At 37.1% G+C, this 21699-nt stretch overlaps 1 protein-coding gene across 2 annotated transcripts in view; it reads right to left on the reverse strand.

Annotated features, from left to right (window-relative positions):
- Positions 1 to 13622: 13622 nt before the first annotated feature.
- Positions 13623 to 21699, reverse strand: part of GTDC1 (glycosyltransferase like domain containing 1) — a 407743-nt gene continuing 399666 nt past the window's right edge. For both annotated transcript variants that reach the window (XM_064586475.1, XM_064586472.1), the window contains one exon: positions 13623 to 14346. Coding sequence is in view for 1 of the 2 variants with exons in the window: in XM_064586472.1 (XP_064442542.1) it covers positions 14329 to 14346 (18 nt within the window). In the remaining variant the exon portion in view is untranslated. The remainder of the gene's footprint in view (positions 14347 to 21699) is intronic.

Genomic DNA, 21699 nt, shown 5'->3' on the forward strand with positions numbered 1-21699 from the left:
TGTTTTTAATAAATAGGCATACCAAAGCATACTGGGTAGGACAAATAATGTGCTCTTGATTGCAAAGCCATTTTGAGATGGCTTGGATTAGAACCTTTAGCTCCCAATGTCAAACCTAGAAATTTTTCAACTGAGCAATGTCTCACAGATCTCAGAAGGTGATTATAGCTTATGTTAAAAGATAAACTGAGGCATATTAACATTAAGAGTTTATATGAACAACAATTGGTTCAAATAGGGCAGCATCCAATCTAGCAGATAGAAAAGAGTTGTGTGGAGCTGTACGAAATGAAAGACTTATAGGCTGAAGGGAGCAGGAACAGGAAGGACTTATAGGCTGAAGGGAACAGAACAGGAAGTTACACAAGACAAAAAAGGGATTTGGAGTGCAAGGTCACTTCCCTTTAGGGGATAGCAGGGGCCTATCTAGTGCTCATCAGGGGATCCCCAACTGACTGGTTTAAGATTCCATTTCTAGAAAAACCAAAACTGTAATTAGGTTAAGTCTCAATTTTGGCATCCTAGGGTAATAGAAATGATTCCATCTTGGGCCTGCTGTCTAGTTTTTAACATTTAAGTCACACACAACTGTATTTGTTCCAAAGAATTCTTTTCCAAGTGTGGTCATTATCAATAGCAAATATCCTGAAATTCTCATATTGATAGATGGAGATACTGTGGTCTGTGTATCCATATTCAATTTCTTATCTGCATCTTCTCCTGTCTTCTTTGCTCGTACCTTCTTTTATTATTTGCTTCTACCTCTGTTCTTCTCTCAGTGTGTCATCTGATTAATGACAGGGAAATGAAAAAAAGGAGAGTGGCTCTGGGACTTTCTGTGGGAAAGATATAAAAAGCTTTGGGAAAAGGTCAATTATTCCTTGAATGAACCATCCCAGTGAGTTGGGGTTTTTTTGTTTTGTTTTGTTTTGTTTGTTTTTGTTTTTGTCTTACCAAGTACCAGCAGGCCCTTAAAAAATTATGAACAAAGATCTCAATTAACTGGCTCTACTGAAAACAACAAATTTACATTTGTGAGAATCCTGCATCCTCACAGAGTCTCCACTGAAACAGCTGAGGCAGCACCCCACTCTTCACAGGTGTGCCATCAGACATTGGTCCACTCAAAGCTCTTCAGTGAGCTCCTATGGATGTCTGTCCTGATGGAATGTTGCCTCACACAGTTCCTCCATGCAATTTGCCATTTGTGGTATATAAAAAACTTTAAATCAATAGTGAAGGGTGCATATGGTTGCTAAATCTTTGATCCCCAAATATGTATATATAAGTATGCATTGCGTGAGTGTACTTACATCCATATTCCATATGGATTACATATATGCTCATACCAATATAGTTAACTGATGAGGTGTTATTCTGCTCCAACACTGACTCCATGCTCAGTGGGAGCTCTGTGACTAGGCTTATCCCAATTGGATATTTTGGATACTTTTATAGACATACTAAGACCTTACTATTCCTGAAGTTATTGCTTAATTGTTTAGTGGGCTTTGAGTTTTTAAATCCATTCCAATGCATATTCTAGTATTTGAATTCAAGTCTTGAATTTAAAAAGTTCAAAAATCACTCCTTTAGCAATAAATAACTTGAACGTAAAGGTACTCTTTGAACCCTTGGCAACCATCAGCAAGATTCTGGCCACTGAAGAGATTATTTTATTTTATTTTATTTTATTTTATTCTATTTTATTTTATTTTATTTTTAAGATTTTATTTATTTATTTGACAGAGAGAGACACAGCGAGAGAGGGAACACAAGCAGGGGGAGTGGGAGAGGGAGAAGCAGGCTTCCCGCGGAGCAAGGAGCCTGACACGGGGCTCGATCCTAGGACCCTGGGATCATGACCTGGGCCGAAGGCAGACGCTTAATGACTGAGCCACCTAGGTGCCCCAGAAGAGATTATTTTAAAAGTAGATGCTATGGAACCAGTTTTAGGACATTTATAATTTTGTAGTGGGTGGGATACCTGCAAAGATGACACACAAATTCAAGAATTGTTCCATATTGTTTCTTCAGTGACTACCACAGGACACATGATAGTTGTTTTATAAATGCTAACTGAGCTAATGAATAAAAAATAGATGAACAATTAGAGGACAAAATGAAACAGATGATTATGTGTTGAATTTTTTTCAGTGACCAAAGGAGAAAAAGCAAAAATTAATATCTAGAATTTTTCAAAGTGAAAATAGCTGTCTTTTCTCACTAATAAATAATGTATGTTCACTGGAAAGTGTTCAAATATCTCACAATAATTCCTCTATTAAAGAAAACCAGTTTTAATGATTTAGTATATGTTGTTCATCCATGCACATTGAAGGTTGACATTTTTTAAAACAAAATTGGAACCAAAATATATGTATATTTTGTTAAATGGCTAACTTTAAAAATTTAACAATATATTGCTGGTACCTCTCCATAATACAAGTGTCTCTCTTTAACTGCCTAAGGTAGCTTATATTTTATATATCTGATAATGTATTTAGCTCTTTTGACAGATATTTTGGTTGCATTAAATTTTTTATTCTTATAAAGAACATTTCAATACATATCTTTTAATATTTTTCAGATTTCAAGTTCAGATTTATTTTCTTGGCATACATTCTAAGACATGAAATGGGCTTAAAACGTTGAAGTATTTTGGTAGAATTATTCTCTAAAAAGGTTGTGTCAGTTTATACCCCCACCAACTATGTATAAGCCATTTTCCCTATAAATTAGCCTGGATAGAATTCATTTAAAAAATCTTTGTTAATCTAATAAGGAAAATAATCTCATTGTTTTCTTTGTTCCTTACTGTTGTTTTAAATCTTAGACTACTAGGGAGCATTTAAATAAATCAGTTATTTGATAAATCACACATGGCCCACCCATGGAACATGTTCAGTACAAAATTGACTTCCCTCTCCTATCCAACACCTTACTGGAGTGTGTCTTTGCAGGAGATACGAATCAAGGAAATAAGAAGATCTCAAAATTACGTTAAATGCACTTAGGAAAGATCAAATCTATGTGTTAAATCTTAAAATAAAAAGCTTTTGATTATTGACCACTATAATTACTTTTCATCACCATTCCGCTCTATTCATGTGGATAATTAAGTAAATAAAACAGTTCACAAAGTATAGACCCTGTTTTAGGATGCATTCTTCAAGTCATCTTGCTACTAGTAATAATAAGACAACCTACCTGTAACGGTTTTGAAGGCTCCAGTGGGATTGTCCACCACACCCTCAAGAAGCTGCTGACATGATGTGCTGTTGGAAGAAAGAATCTGTGAAACAAAGAGATGTGTCTAAGAATATACCACCAGCGACATGAATAAAAACCATTTTATATTTCCATAGTCCCAGTCTGTTTATGTGCCAAATCTTGTCATGGAAAAAGAAATTGCACTTTTATAATCTTATCTCAAAGAGTAAACACTGGTCTATATCTCTTGCCCGTGAAGAATGGCAGGATCTTTGTGGGAAGGTCCTAAAGATGTCATCTGTCTCTTTATGGACTTGGTCAGCACTTCCATGTAACCTGCCCCTGGATATGAAACTGTCTATATTTTGAAGAAAAAAATGTAAAGATCTCCAGCCCCACTATTTGACTACTCATTATAAAAGGAGTGTAGTGAGCTACCTACTATGTTCACTAAGAGATAGTAGTTGTGTCAGCTGTCTATTGCTATGTAACAAATAAATGCAAAGTTTAGTGGTTTAAAACCCCACACATTTACTATTTCACAGTTTCTGTGGGCTTGGAGTCTGTGTCCAACCTAGCAGAGTCTTTTGCATCAGGGTCTTGCAGTATAGATGTTATCTGGTGCGACAGTCACATTGAGGGTCAGCTGAGGCAGGATTCACTTCCAAGCTCACTTTTACTAATTGGCTGGACTCAGTTCCTCACTGGCTATTGGAATGAGAGTCTCAGTTCCTTGCTGGCTGTTGGCCAGAGGTTACCCTCAGTTCCTTGCCATATGGGGCTCTCCAACATGGAAGCATGGTTCATCAAAGCCAGCAAGGAAGTCACTATGACAGAAGTCTTTTATAACCTAATCATAGAAGTGACATCCATATTCTATCACTAATAGCAAGTCACGAGGTTCAACCCATACTCAAGGGGAGAGGATTAGACAGTGCTGTGAATACGGAGAGGCAGGGATCGTTGGAAGCCATCTTGAAGGCTATCCACCACAAGTGATTTCTCAGTTAATGGCAGTAGAGGAGCCTGGGGGAAAGTAGGAAGGAGAATGCCAGGAAACATGGAGAGGAGAGGGATTCCTTGGGAAAAGGTGCACAATACCCCAGTGATATACACACTGTCAATAAACACGGTTGAGGGGCGTCTGGGTGGCTCTGTTGGTTGAGCGTCTCCCTTTGGCTCTTGGCTCGGGTCATGATCTCAGGATCCTGGGATCGAGCCCCATGCTGGGCTCCCTGCTCAGCGGGGTGTCTGTTTCTCCGTCCCCTTCTACCCTTCCCCCCTGCTCGTGCTCTCTCTCCCTCTCTCTCGCTCTCTTCTCTTTCTCTCTCAAATAAATTCTTTAAACACACACACACACACACAATACAGTTGAATCTGAACGTATTAGCTGCCTTGAGAAAGTGTGTTAAGTCCCAGGTCAAATTAGTATGTACCATGTCAAAGCAATAATGGCTCCAATTATGTATACATTGGGAAAAATCGAAACAACAGGTATTACTGGGTGATGATGGAGCAAAACCTAAGACAAAGACAATAATTGATAACAAAGAAACACAACCTCAAGCAAGAGGGAAAACATTCCATAGCTAATGTAAAAAAGATCATAACTCTTATTGCCTTAAAATGCTGTATCTAACCATTAACAGCAACAAAATGAAATTAATGACATTCAAAAGACTCTTAATCTGTATTTACCATATCAAACATATCCATATACCATTTATTTACCATTTGGCAAGTGGAAATTTTGAGTTTGTTTTGTCAAGAACATAGACCTAGGGGTAATTTAATGTTTCCCCTTACTTTGCACCCACCCCTCACTTTGATAGGGCAGTTGGTTCAAGGGAGGGGTATATTTGGGGACCATAAAACAAAATATAGAAACAATAGCTTACTGATCCACACAGAAGTAAGGGGCTTGTTCTTATGATATCTTTGTTATCAGCACGGCTGCTCTAATAAGTTGAGCTAATCAGCTGAGCATATGCATGTATGGGTTATATACATATTCTTATGATAACAAAAATGAACAGAGATACAGCAGATAAATTGTCTTAACAGGTTATGCTTGGTTTTCATGTAAAAACTTACTAATTAATGCAAGTGTTGCGATCATTTTTATGACATTCCCCAAAGATGGCACTTTAAGGGTTATGCCATATGCTGATTGACAGCAGCTGTAATTCCATACAATGAGACTGGATCATATTGTTTGAAGTGAGGTGATATTCATCTCTTGAAACTGATCAAACATACGACTGCATCAAACAGTATTACAACATAATCACGCTGTATGTGGGGACTGCCAAGTTTGATCACCATGTTGTCCTCCATTCCCTCGGACTTCTCTGATAGAAGTTGTGACAAACCACTGCTTCCACATTTTCCTTTAAGAACTGCAAAATCTAAGAAAAAAATCCTGCATAAAATTGTGATTTGGTTATGCTGTGTGAGTGTACATCTGCAGACTGCTTTAGAATAACAAATTTGCTCCTGCTAAGATCTCTCTAAATATACAAATAAACATGTAGTAAGGCCCAAGATAAAAAGTGAAGATTCCAAACAAGGTGAAAATAATTCACATGCCCTTTGTTTTTTTCAGCAAACTTGGAAGAAATGTCTTTTTTTTTTTTTTTTTTAGTACTTTTCAGTGTCTGTAACTCCCAATGATAGTTTTTTTTCTAATGTGCTGTTTTGCAAAGCCACTTGATTTTTCTACTGACCTTGGGGCTCTTTTGGCTTCGGATGAAAATGATTAAGAGTCTGTTCCTCTCCTACTCGCAGTTGCTGCTGATCTTGGAAAGAAGGAGGAGGATGGGCGTGAGTGAATGAGGGTGATTTAGCTACTCGCTTGGTGGCATTCTTCATGGCATGGAGTCTGATAACACAGGGGTTTGTAGAGTGATGAAATTTAGGGACTGACCTTTTATTATCTAGGCATCTACCCATCTGTCCATGCATCCATGCATCCATGCATCCACCTATCCAATAACCTATAAAAGAGCCATTGAGATATTTTGGGGACTATGTTCCGGATAGTTTACAAAGAAATGGGGTGCTCAGATGAGAGTCATCCATTCATGATGATATTCACTGAGAGATACGTTAACAATCCTGATTCTCCAGTGTGAGTCCATGCAAGTCTCCAAGATGCCACCACCCTATCTGGACTTTATTCACTTGTGTAACTCTTCTCTAATCCTGACCTCTTAGGCTAAACATCCTGTCTTTTAGGCCTAAAGAAACCATGTGGCTCTTCCAGAGACTCATTGGGATGTCCAGAATGCAGAGGCTGTCTCTGACTGGTTACCCAAACACCCACACAGCCATCTGTCTTCTGCTGCTCCTATGTTATGGTGGGCACCGGGGAATCTGTGAGGCCTCTTTGGGTTCCCTCAAGACACAGGATCAGGTAGCTCTCTGCTCCCAGATTCCTTTAACCATGGGCATTTCTTCAAGCTTAGGTGTGGGAGGGTTAGACCAAAGTCCCTTCACAGAAGCACCACCAATATATAAACTCTGTGTTTCCCTTCTGACTGTTTTCTCCTTTTCTTCCCTTCTTCAACCTATCTATGGGGTCTTTATTTAATATGAGGTGAAAAACACTGGCTTTTCATCTATTTTTCCCAAATCGTTGGCTTGTGATATTAGTGTCATGCTTTGAGATCTTTAGGGCCTTCATGCTTGATATACAAGTACTCAGGATTTCAAAATTAATATTTAAGAATTGACTCTTCCTCTCTCATTCTGCAAGAGAATACATTTCCTAAGCAAGTAAGGAAGAAAGTCCTAGCTGCTGCCCCAAGGTGGAGAAGGGCCAGTATGTACCCTCTCTCTTACTTCTTTGTCTTCTAATGGGTTCATTTTGTTGTTTGACTTTTTACTTCCCTTTTCTCTGGATTTTTTTAGAGTTCAGTTGGCTGTTTCGTTTTGGTTTTTTTTCCTAATGTATTGAATGGAATAGTTAATTTGCTATTTTTAATCTTTCTTCTTTTGAATTATAAATTGTGAAGACTGTCCATTTACCTCTAAGCACTACTTACTCTACATCATAGATTTTTTTTTTTGTTTGCTAGTGGTTGTTTTCTTTAAATTTGGGTTTTTTTTTAAGTTTCTATTTTAATTCCAGTTAGTTAACATGCAGCGTTGTACTAGTTTCAGGTGTATAATATAGTGACTCAACACTTCCACACATCAGTCAAAAATTTGCAAAGAAATCTAGACACAGAGTACAAATAAGTCATTTTTTTCTGAATACTTCTAAGTTGCTAACCTGCTGTTCTGTAAGCCCCAAACACTTGAATATGTTTTCTACAAATGAGAACATCTTCCTACTTAACTGCAACACAACCAGTAAAAGCAGAAGATGAACTTTGATACACTCCTGCCCTTTACTCAACAGACCACATTCCGGAGTCATCAACTGATGCAATAATATCTTTTGTTACCAAAAGATCCAGTTGAGAATCACAGGCTACATTAAGTTGTCATGTCTCTTTGGTCTCCTCCAGTCTGGAATATTCCTCACTCTGCCCTGGATTTTTATGACTCTCATGCTTTTGAAGATAAATCTAGTTATTTTGCAGAATTTCCTTTGGTTTAAGTTTGTCTGATGTTTCCTCATGATTAGATTCAGGTCACAGTGTCATAGAAGCAAGACTGAGTTCCTCTCAAATCATCACACCAGTTCATGCATGATTTCAATAACTGATGTTTTCTTTGACCTCTTTCGACCATCACAAAAGTGAAGTCTTCTAGGCTTTTCCAGCATAAGTTACTTCCCTCCCTTTTTGTGGGGAGGTACTTTGAAATTATATAGATATCCCGTTTTCATAAAACTTAAATTTATTCATTAATGTTGGTATGGTCTCATGGCTTCCTGTTTTACTTAATATTGTAAATTCTATAAGCTATTATCATATTACTATCTATATTAATTTTGATACTCAAATTATGGCCAATGGGGTCAGTAGGAGCCCCTTTAAGCTGGCTTCTAGGGCGTTTTCATATGTCCCCATCATTTTTTTTTTTAACCACTTCATTGGTTTCTGGCACAAGGTCCAGGTTCTTCTTACACCTTTCCTCTCTCCAGCCCCAGAATCAGCCATTTCACTAGGAAGTCCTATTTCCTTTTACGGGACAATGGTATTTAGAAGCCAAGATCTGTGTGCTGTATGTGCTCATTGTTATCAGAGTGTCGCTGCTTCCAGGCCCTAACAGAAGACAGAACCAGGCAGTATATGTATGCCTACACCATATATTTACATCTAAATTTATTTCTATCTATCTATACATATTGAAAACCATGAGTTCATGCTGACACTTCCAAGTTCACATGTTTACTCCAGTTTTTTGCCTTTCCATATATGTAACTACATTCTTTATTAATGAGAAGCCTAGCCTCCATTCTTCTTCAGATATTTACTTATGTGATCAACCTCACTTTATGCAACCAATCTCCTATTCACACTTCTACCCCCTTCCCCACACAGATGCCCTCCTTTTCCTGCTTGGGCTCTGATTTCTTCTGTGTGGACACTTTCTCACTGGGTGCAGGCTGATTCTCATGCCAGAATGCCTGCCATCCTTGGTGGATATTCTCCTCATCCTTCTTGGGCTCTGATAGCCTCCTCTGAGCCACTGCATCTCCACCTACCTGCTCTGTCCCCCTTAATAGCATTAAGACTGAATTATTCAAGAAGTGGAAGAAGTATCACTCAATGTTTACCATGTAATACTTGTATTATCCTTCAGTTCTTCAAGTCATAAATTAGTTTATGTGTATTTTGCATTTTCAAATGGATTTTTGTTGTTGAGTTCTAATTTAATGACATTGTATTCAACTCTATTTTCTAATTTCTACATTAATCTTATTTAGATCAGTTCTTGTATTTTTTTTGAGACTTCTTTGAGACCTAGTGAGTCATCAGTTTGGTGAATGCTTCAAGTTTGCCTCAAAAAATTCATATTCTCAAACTTTTGGGTTCAAGGTTCAATATATATCGATCATAGCAGGCTTGTAACTTGTCCAGATTCTATATATCTTTACTAAGATTTTTGTTTCCTTGATTTGCCACTCACCAAGGTAAGAGCCTTAAAAATATTTTCACTGTGATTGTATGTTTGTCCTTTTTTACCCCTAAAATATGATCAGTTTTTACTTCATGTATTTAGAGTGTATGCTATTTGATGAATATAAGTTCAGAAGAAGTACATCATCCAGGTGACTTATTCATTTTATCATCATGAGCTGGCCACAATTAGTTATTCCTAACAATGTTTCAGTAATGATTTTTGTCTTAAAGTCTGTTTTTCTGATATTAATACAGCAGCACCAATTTTTGTTTTTGTTTTTGTTTTTTAGTTGATATTTGTCTTGTGTTTCTTTTCATAGAACTTCACTTTCAAACTTTTTATATCCTTAAGGTTTGAATGCATTTCAGTAGAAACTATTTACCTAAATGTTTAAAATACAAATTCAATCTTTTAATATCTGTTTTTAGCTGAGCAACTTTAAGTTGTTTGTATTTATTGTAATGTCTTCTCTCTTTGGATTTATTTCCACCATTACATTTTGTGCTTTTATTTATTTTTATTTTTATGTTTTAACTATCATTCTGTTTTCCTTCTTTCTTGCTCTCTTTTGGGTCAATTGAGTTTGTTATCTTTTAACATTTCTTCTTGTTTGGAAATATATTTTATTTCCATTCTTTTACTCTCACTTTGTAAGGTCTAAGGTTAATGAATATGTTTACCCTCTTTTTAACTAATGCAAAAATGTAATGACACTTAAAATCTGCTTATTCTCCACTTGTCTTATTGTTTTTCAGACTTTCATAGCTACTTTGCTTTTTACAAAAAGAAGATAATTTATTGATTTCTAAATTTCTTATGACACATTCATATACATAAAAAGAAATGAAGAGTTATAGAATCATAACCTCTGTCCAGTATCTAACTTAAGAAATAAAATTTTACTTACATAGTTAAATTACCCAGTGTAGCTCTCCTCCCCTCAGAAGTACTTACTGCAAAGTCAAGAGATGTTTCATCTTGCTTTTATGCCCCAAATGGTTACTTCTATTATTTTATCCAGAAAATGCTTATTTAGACTTATTATGTACTTACCATTTTATTTTGTCACAATTGCTTCTTACATCTCATTCTTGTTTGGATTCAACTTCTTTCTATGAAGACCATTCTGACTTGGTTCTTTCAGCAAAGTTCTGTAAGTCATAAGATTTCTCACTATTTATCTGGAAAGAAGTATTTGCTTTTGACCGCATTCTTGAATGACATAGGTATAGAGTATGAAATGTACATAAATATAGAATTGTTGATTGACACCTATTTTCTCTCAACATTTTGCAGACATTATTTTATTTTGCTTATTATGTTGCAACTGAGAAGTTTGTTGTCAATCTCTTTAGCATTCCTTTGTAGATAATCTGCATTAAAAGGTTGAGGTTTGTACTATTCCCTTTATTAAATCCTTATGAAATTTCTACTACAAGGGATTTTTTTCATTCAAACCTCCCTTTGTGTATATATTTGTGTGTGTGCATGTGTGTGTGTGTAAATTATATATACAAATATATGTATAACCTCAGATCTATTTTCTTTACAACCTCAGATTTACTTCCAAGTTCATGAATTCCACATAAACTGTATCTAATATGCCCTTAAAACCACTGATTGCATTTAACTTTGAGGGCAATATTTTACATTTCTAGAATTTCTAATTGGTTCTTTATCAAATCTGTATGTATCTTGTTTTTAATGCTTTTATTTTTCTTTCTCTAATGCTTTAGACATTTTAAATCCATATGTGTTACAGTCTCTCTGGTTATTATTACCTATTATTATCTGATAGTTTTGTAGTTCCTGGGAGTATAATTCTCCTGCTTTTTCTCTTTTCTAAATCTCTCAAGGTGGATTGTTACCTTGTATGTTTTGGAATTTTGAATGGTGAGCTCATCTTTGATCAGCTTCAGCTGGAGACATCACATATGGCCTGGGATAAGGTTGTATAGCACTAGATTTGTTCTCAGTTTGCTTCTGCTGGGAATACATTGACATCTCAACCTGGAGTCTTAGAAGCCATGCAGTTTGAACACCAAGCTCACTTGATTGGTGTTCAATCATATAAATCACATGACATGTCTGTGTTTACAAATTCTCTGGGAAGGCTTATTTTCCACCTTGCACCCAAGGCTAGATACCTTACTTCCTTGTTTTCTCTTTGTGCTAGTTTGCAGATTATTTCCTGTCTACCATTTTACTGAAAGGGTAGCCCTTAAATGATCCTGGATTTTTGTTAAGTTTCAGTTTCAACATCCCTCCCGCCCCCCAACGCCCTCAGAATTTCCAAGGCCTTGTTTTCTGTGTATCTCTGAGTATGAAAATGAAAGCTCCTAGGCTAGGGTGATGGTTCTGAGACATAACCATCACCCTAGACTACCCCAGCTAGTTCGTGTCGTTATCACATGAGCTGTGAGTTTTCTCTTCCTTTTGGTCCCTGGTGATGTTTCTTATTTTCTTGTGACCTAAACTATGGATTGAAGAGCATTTATTTTATTGTATCTAGAATTTTAGTATTTGTAGTTGGAGAATTTTTAGGGTATCTACACCATAATAATCCTATAACTGGAATTCTCTTCTTGACATCCCATAGGCATCTCAATTTGCCACAAACCATTCTGGTGGGCTTCCTCACAAATCTGGATCTCTGCCAGGGTTTCCCATCTCAATTTCACAAACCAGAAAGCCATTCTGACCTCTCCTCCTTCATTGTCTAACCAGCCACAAAGCCCCCTTGATTCCTCTACTGAACATGTCCTGAACTAATCCACTTGTCTCCACCTCAACTGCCCCAGCTTTAGTGTAAGCCACCACCATCTTCCCCTGTGACAACCTCCTAATTCTCCTCCCCTCCAATCCATTATTTATACTATAGCCAGAGAAAACTTTTTAAAACCAATCTGAAAAATTTACTTTCCTGCTTAAAACTATCAATAACTTTCTATTGATCTTTAGATAAAAAAAATTTTTAAATCCTTAATATGGTGTATAAAGAATAAATTTCTGTTTTTGATTAGCCACCCAGTGTATGGTATTTTCGTTAGAGCAGCCTGAATGTACTAAGACAAACTGCCATAACAAAGTGCCAGACTAGCTGGCTTAGTTAACAGAAACTTACCTTCTCACAATTCTGGAGTCTTTGGAGGCTAGAAGTCCAAGATCAAGGTATGGATAGAGTTGATTTCTGGGGCCTCTCTTGTTGTCTTATAGATGGTTGTCTTCTCCCAGGTCTTCACATGATTTCCCCTTTGTGTGTGTCTGTGTCTGTGTTTTAGTCTTCTCTTCTTATACAGATAGCAGTCAGACTGTTATAGGGCCCACCTCAATAACCTTATTTTAGTTTAAACATCGTATCTCCAAATACAGTCACATTCTGAGGTAACTAGGTGGTAGGACTTCAATAGATGAAGTTTAGGAGAGCTATAATTCAGCCCATAATACTGTAGTAAACCTCACCAACCACCATTCTCTTGGCACTTTCCTATTTCCTCTGCTTTCCAGAAACTTCTCCGTAAGAAGTGAGCTTCTCTTTCTTACCTTAGGGACTTTGCAAAGATTGTTCCCTTCATTTGGAATGCTTCTCTCCCTGCCCCCAACATTGCTTAGCCAAAGGCTAGAGCTCAGCTTCAATGTCACTTCCTCAGAGAAACATTTCCTGACTCTCAGATTAGGTCTCTGTGTTTTGTGTTCTTTGCATCCTTTTTGTACCACTTCCTATAATTCTAATTAAATGATTAACTGTATAATTAGTGAATTTCCTTGATCCTACAATGCTGTGAGTTGTTAGATGCACCATCAATTTCAAAACACTTTTAGGGAGAGGAAAGAAATACTACTCTATTAGTCAGCTATTGCTATAATAATGCTGCATTAAAAAACCACCCCAAAATTCAGTGACTTGAGAAAAAAGCCTTTATTTTTCTCTCATGAGCCTGTGAGTTGCTGTAATTCACTTGTACAAGACTCAATTCCAGCTTCCCAGCTCTGGGTTCCAGGCTGACAGCTGGGTTCAGGTCTACTTCATGTATCTCCATATGTTCCTTGGAATGCAGGTTACCCAGCCCACAGTATTCTCCTGGTGAGTGCAGTTCATGTGGAGGGCATACGCAATGCCTGTTAGAGCCTCAGCTTAGAATAGGTACACTGTCACTTCCACCCAACTTCATTGTTTAAAGCAAGTGACAGCCAAGCCTAAATTCAGCATGTTGGGGAGAGTACCCTGCCTCCCCTAGTAGGGTGCACTGTGAAGTCACTTGGAAAAGGGCATATGTGTAGAACGTATAATTCTATGATAAGAAAGAATTGGGAGCAACAATTCAATCTACCATAACTATAGTAAAGACTATGTACATAAATTTTTATTTTGTTGTCTTAAAATAGATTATCCAAATAGTTTGTCTCTACAAAGATATACCACTTTCTTCTATATTATGAGCAAATCTTCACAGTCAGAGCCTAAAGTATCTTCTGAGTCACTTGTGGTCACCAGTAGTTATGCACTACATATGACCAGTCCTTTATATAACCCAGGTGTGGGTCTGGACTTCTTTAACAGTTGTGTAAGTTTTAGGCAGACAGAAGAATAGTAGAGTCCCATTTGCACTCTCAATTTAGTTACACTCAGACAGTTCCCTCCCATAACGAACTCTCTTATTAATGGAAATTAAACTTTTTGTCAATAAAAATCAACAAATAGTTTTTGACAGATACTTGACACCTGAATGAGAACCCTTCAAATGCTTGAAACTCTCTAGCTTGCAAGTTCTACAACCAGTTTCCAGTGTCAATTGTACTGACTAGTATGTGACAGGCAATTCTTTTGAGTGTATCTTAATAACGAAAGAAAACACAAGTTTATCTCGTGGTGAATGCCTTTCCATCTTAGGGGGTCTGCAAAGGACTTGAGTGTTTCTAGATGACGTTTAAGTGCAAGTGCATCATTTCTCCAGTGATGAATGTGAGCTTCACTTAAGCCATCTCGTAGCTCTATCTCCAGGTTTTTCTGCTGATGCAATAACTTTCATTTCAAAGTTACCTTGGAGTGTGATCCTTTGAAAGAAATTTGAAAAGACAATTAGAGATCTAAATTTAAGTTAAAATTCCACCCTGTATGGTGATAGTGGTGTAAATAACTCAAGCAAGAAAGTATTTGTTTAACAAGAGATACGATGTCAAATGTATCACAACTTATTCCTCTTCTTAATAGCTGGTAAGTTTTGTTTGTTTGTTTGTTTGTTTTTGTTTTTGTTTAACATGGATTGAAGGATCCATCCCAAGGTAACACTGGTGTGGTCATCCGAAATTATGTCCTGTGTTTCCTTAAGTCCCCTACTACAAGTGTGGGGAAAGTAACCCAGGCAGGGTGAATAAGGGTCCTTTTTACCAGGGTTTGAGTTGGATGCTAGAAATGATAGATTCTCTCTTCTGAGGTTGTAAGGATCATGTGAAATATACAAGAGTCATCGTTCCCACCACACACACATAGCCTTCTAGAGAAAAAAACCAAAACCAAAAAACAACAATCCAGACGATGACCTAGAGAAAAACAGAGAGAGAGAATGAGAGAGAGAGAGAGAGAGAGAGAGAGAGAGAGAGAACTGAGCCAGATCCCAGCTTGAGCATGGAATTCTCTCCTTAAGGCCCAAGATCATCTTCTAGGACTTTCTGACACATAAGCCAAATGTTATGCCTGATTTGTGTGAGTTGATTTTCATCACTTGCAATCAAATAGAGACACAGAGTCCTGTTTCAAAATATATCAAAATAAAATAATATTACAAAATAATAGCTGCGGGAACGGCATCATGGTTAGAAAAAAAGCACAATAGCGCAGCTCCCAAAAATAATTTCTGAATAACTCAAGTTCTTCATTTGTTTTTTTTGAAGAAGATGAGGGGAAGAGAGATCCTTAAAAATCCCCCTGCACCCCCCTCCCCCAAGTGGTTCACGCGCAGCAGCTGCTTCTGCTCCTTTACATCTGTCTTCGAATTCCAGTCTCCTGTCTTGATAACCTCCTCCCCCCTCCCCAGATTTAACCTTTGGAACTTTTGTTCTCTCTCCCTTTCCTCCCTATTCTCATGCCTACAGCCCCAAGGAACTTGTCAGTCAAAGCAGGACTCTCAAGGCAGGAGAGTCTCAGGACACAAGAAACTGTTAGCAAGATGAGAAAAGACTGGGAAGGTCCACATGCTCCTCCTTTTCATCCCATTGCCCCCTTCTTACAAATGTTATAAAATGAAAAAAATTTACGCCTTAGGTTTGAGGTTATACAAATATTGTTTAACACATTTTTTCTTGCTAACCCCATGCCTTCCACATACATATTAAGTACCTAAAAACAATTTTTTGAGTCAACAAAGAAGAAATTACTGCCCAAATGAATTACTGAGTGAATGAAAAAGGAATATATGAATAAATGTAAAAATAAGACATTAAACATTTTGCGGAAATTATTACTGAGAAATTCATGGTCAATAAATGTTTGATTAAAAAATACATTTCTAAAACCCAAGTCTTTCCTTTGCATACATTTAAAAAAAAAAAAGAATGAACAAAAGGACTTAGAAAGTAAAAGCAAGTCATCTATAAGCCAGAATAGAGTAGCACATTTTGTCTGCGGTTCTTGACTGAAAGTTATTAAAAATATTTAAAGATACTTAAGTTATGAATTGAAATTTTTTGCGAATAGGGTTAGGTCCTTACTGATAGGAGTCATTTCCATTCTCAATGCCGGTTTATGCATATGTGATGCAACAAGGCGAATGGGGAATTCTAATGGGCTTTTGGGAAAAGCTTTCCTTGATTGCAGAAAGAGACTCAAGCAAGAGAAAGTCCCTTCTCCTGTGTTTGGAAAGAAGGATGTGGTAAAAATGTGATGGCTGGATTGCTGTGGCCCTCTTGTGAACATGAGGGGAGAAGTCAAAGGGAAGGTAACACATCAGGATGGAAGAGTGGAAAGATGCAGCCACTCTACATCTCTACTTCTAGCTATCTGAAATGATCATTTTTCCTTACTGAGCCATTCAGTTGAGCCAATCTTTCTGTTTTTTTTTTGCAACTGACAGAATTCTAGTGGATAAAGAACCATATAAAAGGAAGACTAGACATCTGAGTTTGGGATTGAGGAGAACCTTACAAACTGGAGATTAAGAGGCAGAACCCAACCACTGTCTTTTGGCGGAAATAGTCTGGTGGAGCTGCTCCAGGTTGGATGGACTGGAAATCCAATGTTGTCTTTTTGTTCCTCTGTTCAAGGCAAAATTCAATCCCCAGGCCTGACTACATTTAGCAAGAAAGAATTAATTCCTTAAATAGACCTTTAGATTCTAATAGAAGCTTAGGTTGATGTTGAAAAGCTTAAAAATGTCAAGTGTCTACCACAGAAAAATTAGCCGTTTTTTTTCCCCCAAGGCTTCCTGTATTATGGGTTTCCTTGTTTCTTTGTATTCATTCTCAGACAGTTTCCATTTCTCCTAATCATCTCTTGTCCTTATTTCCCATTCCCATAAAATTCTATGCCTTCATTTTAAATCATGCCTTCTGCAATGTCACCTTTGTCTGCCTTCCCTATGCCTTCATTCCCCAAATGTGGAACTAAATCAAGCCAGTTTTGTATCTCAGAATTTCAGTGGTGATTTGGGGTTACAGCTGGAGATCACATTGGAATATAAGCTTAGAATGGAGTATAATATACTCCTTTAATACAAAAATAAATGTAATAATCAACTGTATCTCACCATGGGGAATTTGTTGCTGGCTATGTTATCTTTAAGATAGTAGCTTATGTCCCTCCATCCTTTGACCATTTTCTTTTCCTCTCTATCAGGTGTTTTTGTTTTGTTTTGTTTCTCAATTTTTCCAAATTCCTATTAATTTCTTAAAAAGAATAGTTCTCCATCTTGTATTCAAAATCAAGCTTGTGGCCTACTCATGCACATCCAAGAATTCATTAAGGAGCTCTGTCAATGGATTATCTACTTCAGACTTCTATCCTTTAAAGCACAAAGCACTGTAACAACTTTGGAATTAGCTTTTCCTTAGATGATACAAATTTTAGCAAGTGCTTTCCTCAGTCATCTTTGAAAGCAGAAGGGGAGCAATTTAAAGACATATCTTTCCCCACTTCACAGAAAACCCTGTGGGGATTGTTGTTGTTTTTTTCCCCTTCCTGTCTTCTTCTTCTTTCCCATCTTCCTTCTGCTTCTGCTCTTCCTCCTTTCCCTTCTTCTTTCTACCAAACACAAAGACTGCAATTATAATTTATTGTCATAACCACAATTCAAATGAAGAACTGAGTATGAAATCCAGTCTAAAGGAGAGGGAGAACCTGGGCACCAGGTGGTATGACTCTCAGTCCCAACTCTGCAATGTACTAGTGGTATGATTTTGAGTTGCTTCTTCTGAAGTTTGGGACTAAAGCTATGGTTTCCCTATATCACAAGGGCATTACAAAGACTACATTAGAGAATGGATGAAAAAAAATGCATCTTCAGCTCTCAAAGACTAACCCAATGTGGTAGAATGAATACCAGAGAGCTGATTCTGTCAAGGGAGGGCCAAGAGAACAAGGAAGAACCCAGCTGTTGACTATCTGTATTAAGGGCAGGAATTCAATCAAAGAGCAAAGCACTCAGGGGCCGCCATGCTGGGGCACCAACATCAGAGTGGGGCCAAAAACAAGGTTGGAGCTTGAGCTGCAGAGCTACTAAGATTCCTTTTATTTTATTTTGTAAAGGCAGATTTGATCTCTGAGGTGGCTGCCGGTCCCAAGTTAAAAGAAATCTTACCCTGCTCTCTCTGCTTTAAGGCTGAAGGAGCAAAGAGTTAATTACCTTGTTTTATTCATCTCTCTTCCAAATTTTTCACATGGGCTTTTTCCTTAATTAGCCATCATATGAAACTGAAGAATATTTATTATTTATTGTATGTATTAAATTTTATGTCTTTTCTTCTTAATTTTTAAAATGGGTGAATTTATTACTTTTTCATGTTTTTCTCCTAAACAAGTAAGGTTTGTCGTTGTTGTTGCTGCTTTTATTGTTTGTTTAGTGGTAGTCGTCATTTGATTTTTCTCTGGGTCAGTAATTCTTCATAAAGAGCAAAATGAGAAAAAGCTTCTGGCATGTTTTATATTAATTGGAAGAAGCAAATAGTTTCCCATACCTTTTTCTTATTCTTAATTCTTTTCTTTTTATCTCTTACTCAATTTAAATATGATACCTAGAAATGCCCACTCAGTATTGATTAAGTTATATGGTTTAACTTCAGGGCTCTATGATAACTTATTAAAGTATATTTTATAAAGTGATTTTGGTTGTCAAGATAACATGACTATACAATGCCTTATGTGCTCGTGTGATCATTGCCATGGTTCTAAGTCAGCTCTAAAGGGAACATGAAATGAGCACCTACATGCCAATTTCAATTTTGAGTATATTACCTACCACAATTCATTAGACTCCTCGAGTTCCAAAGGGTTTATGCATTTAAGGACTTGCTTAACTTGTTTAGAAATTCACTGCTAGCCAAGGTACTCAAAAGGAAAGCATGCCTGAATAATTCCTCCATTTAAAACGGTCTTTATTTTTACATGTCCAGTATGTAGCATATAACGATGCTCATACATAGTCTCATTTATTTTATGTACCCATGGCTTACTTCTAGCCTGTAGATGCCTTAAAAGCAAAGAATGCCTCTATGGCTCTTTCTGTCTCCCGCAGCGTAAATGTGGATATCGAGTACAGACTTCACTTAAGAAGGTGGAATGGAAAACCTGATCCACAGGTCTCAATCAGATTTCACTTAAGAGTTTCCATGAGCTGGTTAATATCTGAATGCAACAGTCTAGGTTTTACTTGGAAATGATGATTCTTTTTAATGATTATGGCTTATGGCACTCAAGCAATGTTGAGTTTTGTTTGATGAGCCTCTTTATCGCACTTCTAGCGTCTGCTCTCTTACCTCCTTTCCCTACACTTTCTCCAATTTTCCTTCTCTTTATCCCCCACATTTCTTTCTTTTTTTTGGTACTGTCTCTTCTACTCTGTACACTTGAGCAATTACTTAAGAAAAAGGAGTCTGATAGTTTCTTATTTTAACTCAAAGGAAAAACAAGCTGGGGTATATCTCTGTAACATAAAGACCCAGTGGATTCATTATTTGGGGGAAAAAAAAATCTGACCAGAAAGATAATAAACAGACTTCCAAAATGTAACAATGAGACTGTAAAAAAAAATGTATGTATAGATCAGTTCGTTTACTCCGGTAAGGTATTCTTAATGTTCTTAATTATATGTAAGTAAATATTCTTGGTTGATAGAATTTTAGAGGAAGCTGCTAAAACTAAAATGTTTGAGAAAACAGTTATCGTTACATGAACAGAGAAAGCACTTGATAGAGCACCCGTTGAACACTCAACTGAGAAGTAAAACATCCAGAACGTGCCCAGCTCTTTGGGAGTGTGTTTTCAGATTTCTGCATGTGTTTGTCCATAAAAGCATTTCAAGGGGTAGCTTTTTACTGATTCTACCTTGCCAAAAAAATCAATCCGGCAACCATCATTGGCTAATAAATGTTTTTATCACATTTTCAAAATTTATCAGGACATCTGACTTTTTAGTTCCTCCTTCTTGAAAAAGAGAGTCCATGACGTAAGACGCTAAAGCCACCTCTGGCCTTCAGCACAACGTCCGCCCGGAATTGAGGGCTCAGTTGCTGAGTTTCTCTAGTTTGTAAAGGAAGGGAAAGATGCCTCACTAAATAACTTGAGTTTGTAACTTTAAAAAAACCTCCAAACCTGCTCATCTAGGGCAAGTAAGTGTACTCCCTTTGTTATATGGTATGCAATTGGATGCATTTGAAATAAAAGGTAAGTTAAATCAGAAGTCTCCGGGACAAGAATGTACTATTTTAAAACAGGGAGTGTCAAATGTTGTTTTTCAACCCAGAACCAAAGGGTATTTCACAGGTAATTTCTCAGGGCTGATGTTAGCTAATTATTAGCTACCACACCCTGCCTCCCATTCTAAGTGACTATCTTCTGGCAGAAAGACACAGCTAGGAGTGTTTTGTTTCATTTGTCCTTGGAGTTTTTATCAGCATCAAGAAGGTGGACTGAGCCAAAGTTAGAAGAATTCTGGAGCTAAGCAAAAAGTGCCCCGTTTAACAGCCCCCATTAATTGGGGCTGTTACATGATTAATTTGAGAAAAACAGAAGAGACGGATTCCTTTACAACTCACAGTTGGATGCAACGCACTAAAAGTAATCCTGTAAATTACATTTTAAATCTTCAACATATTCTGAGCAGATAAAATAGTGGCATGATTGACCAAACTCCTTTTAAAAGTACACATATTACGATGCATCATAGTTATAAACAGATGGTATTTGGCCTCCTTCCTATTCTCAACATTTGGAATTTCTAAACTATGTGAATTAAACAATAATATTTTATAAACATACAAGGGATTTTGCTCACTGCTTTGTTAACATAGAAATTATACAATGCTGACATTTATTTAAATTTTAAAAAGTAAACAACAGTGTGCATTGAAATAAAGCAAACTAAAATCAACATAGAGAAGTATGTTCTGTGTGCATATTACCTACAGTGGCCCTGGCCTTTTTAAGGAAAGACATAATAGGTTGAAGAACAAGTGGTAGCTTAGTGGTGGCCTAATCCTTTGTACTCCAAAGGCTCATTTAACACCCCTCCGTAAACAACGGATATTTATACCATAATTGGCTATTTGACCATCGCGCTCCTTTACTATGTAACCTGCTATTATGGAGTTAAAATAAGTTCTCCTTCATTGGCTCGTCAGCTTTCATAGTAGTGAAAGTGTCCTCGCAGTTTTAAAAACACTTGCACAAACAGGAATCATTATGACACTTGTACTCATAATGAGAAACATTATCATCATATCAATAAGTATATATATTTTTTATTGGGGGGATATTATTGCCAGAAAGAAAGGGAAGTGTATCAGATCTTAATGTCATTTCCTGAGATACTTTTCTAAAATTATAGCTTTAACCCTTTCGCTACATTTTGAAAGGGAGACCCATCTGCCGAGTTGATGTACAAAATAGAAGGCACTTGGTTTTCAAACACTATTCTTGGATTTGCAAAGTTGTGCTGTGGTGAATAAATAATGAATCAGATATTTCAATCAGTTTTATGATTTTTGAAAGCCCTGATTATCATTGTTTACAGACAGTCTCTTCTCGATGCACTTCCCATGCACTCCTCCTGTTCAGCCTTTCAAGGGTAGGCTTCTGCAGGCCAACCTCCCGGCCCTCGGCTTATCCCTGCGCTGCTCTTCCCACATTTTAAACCAACCAACCAACCAGCCAACCAGCCAACCAACCAACCAACCAACCAACCAGCCAGCCAGCCAGCC

Source organism: Mirounga angustirostris, unplaced genomic scaffold, assembly GCF_029215605.1.
Source record: "Mirounga angustirostris isolate CCGP_5_RB_7025 unplaced genomic scaffold, mMirAng1.0.hap1 SCAF_3, whole genome shotgun sequence".
Taxonomy (NCBI): domain Eukaryota; kingdom Metazoa; phylum Chordata; class Mammalia; order Carnivora; family Phocidae; genus Mirounga; species Mirounga angustirostris.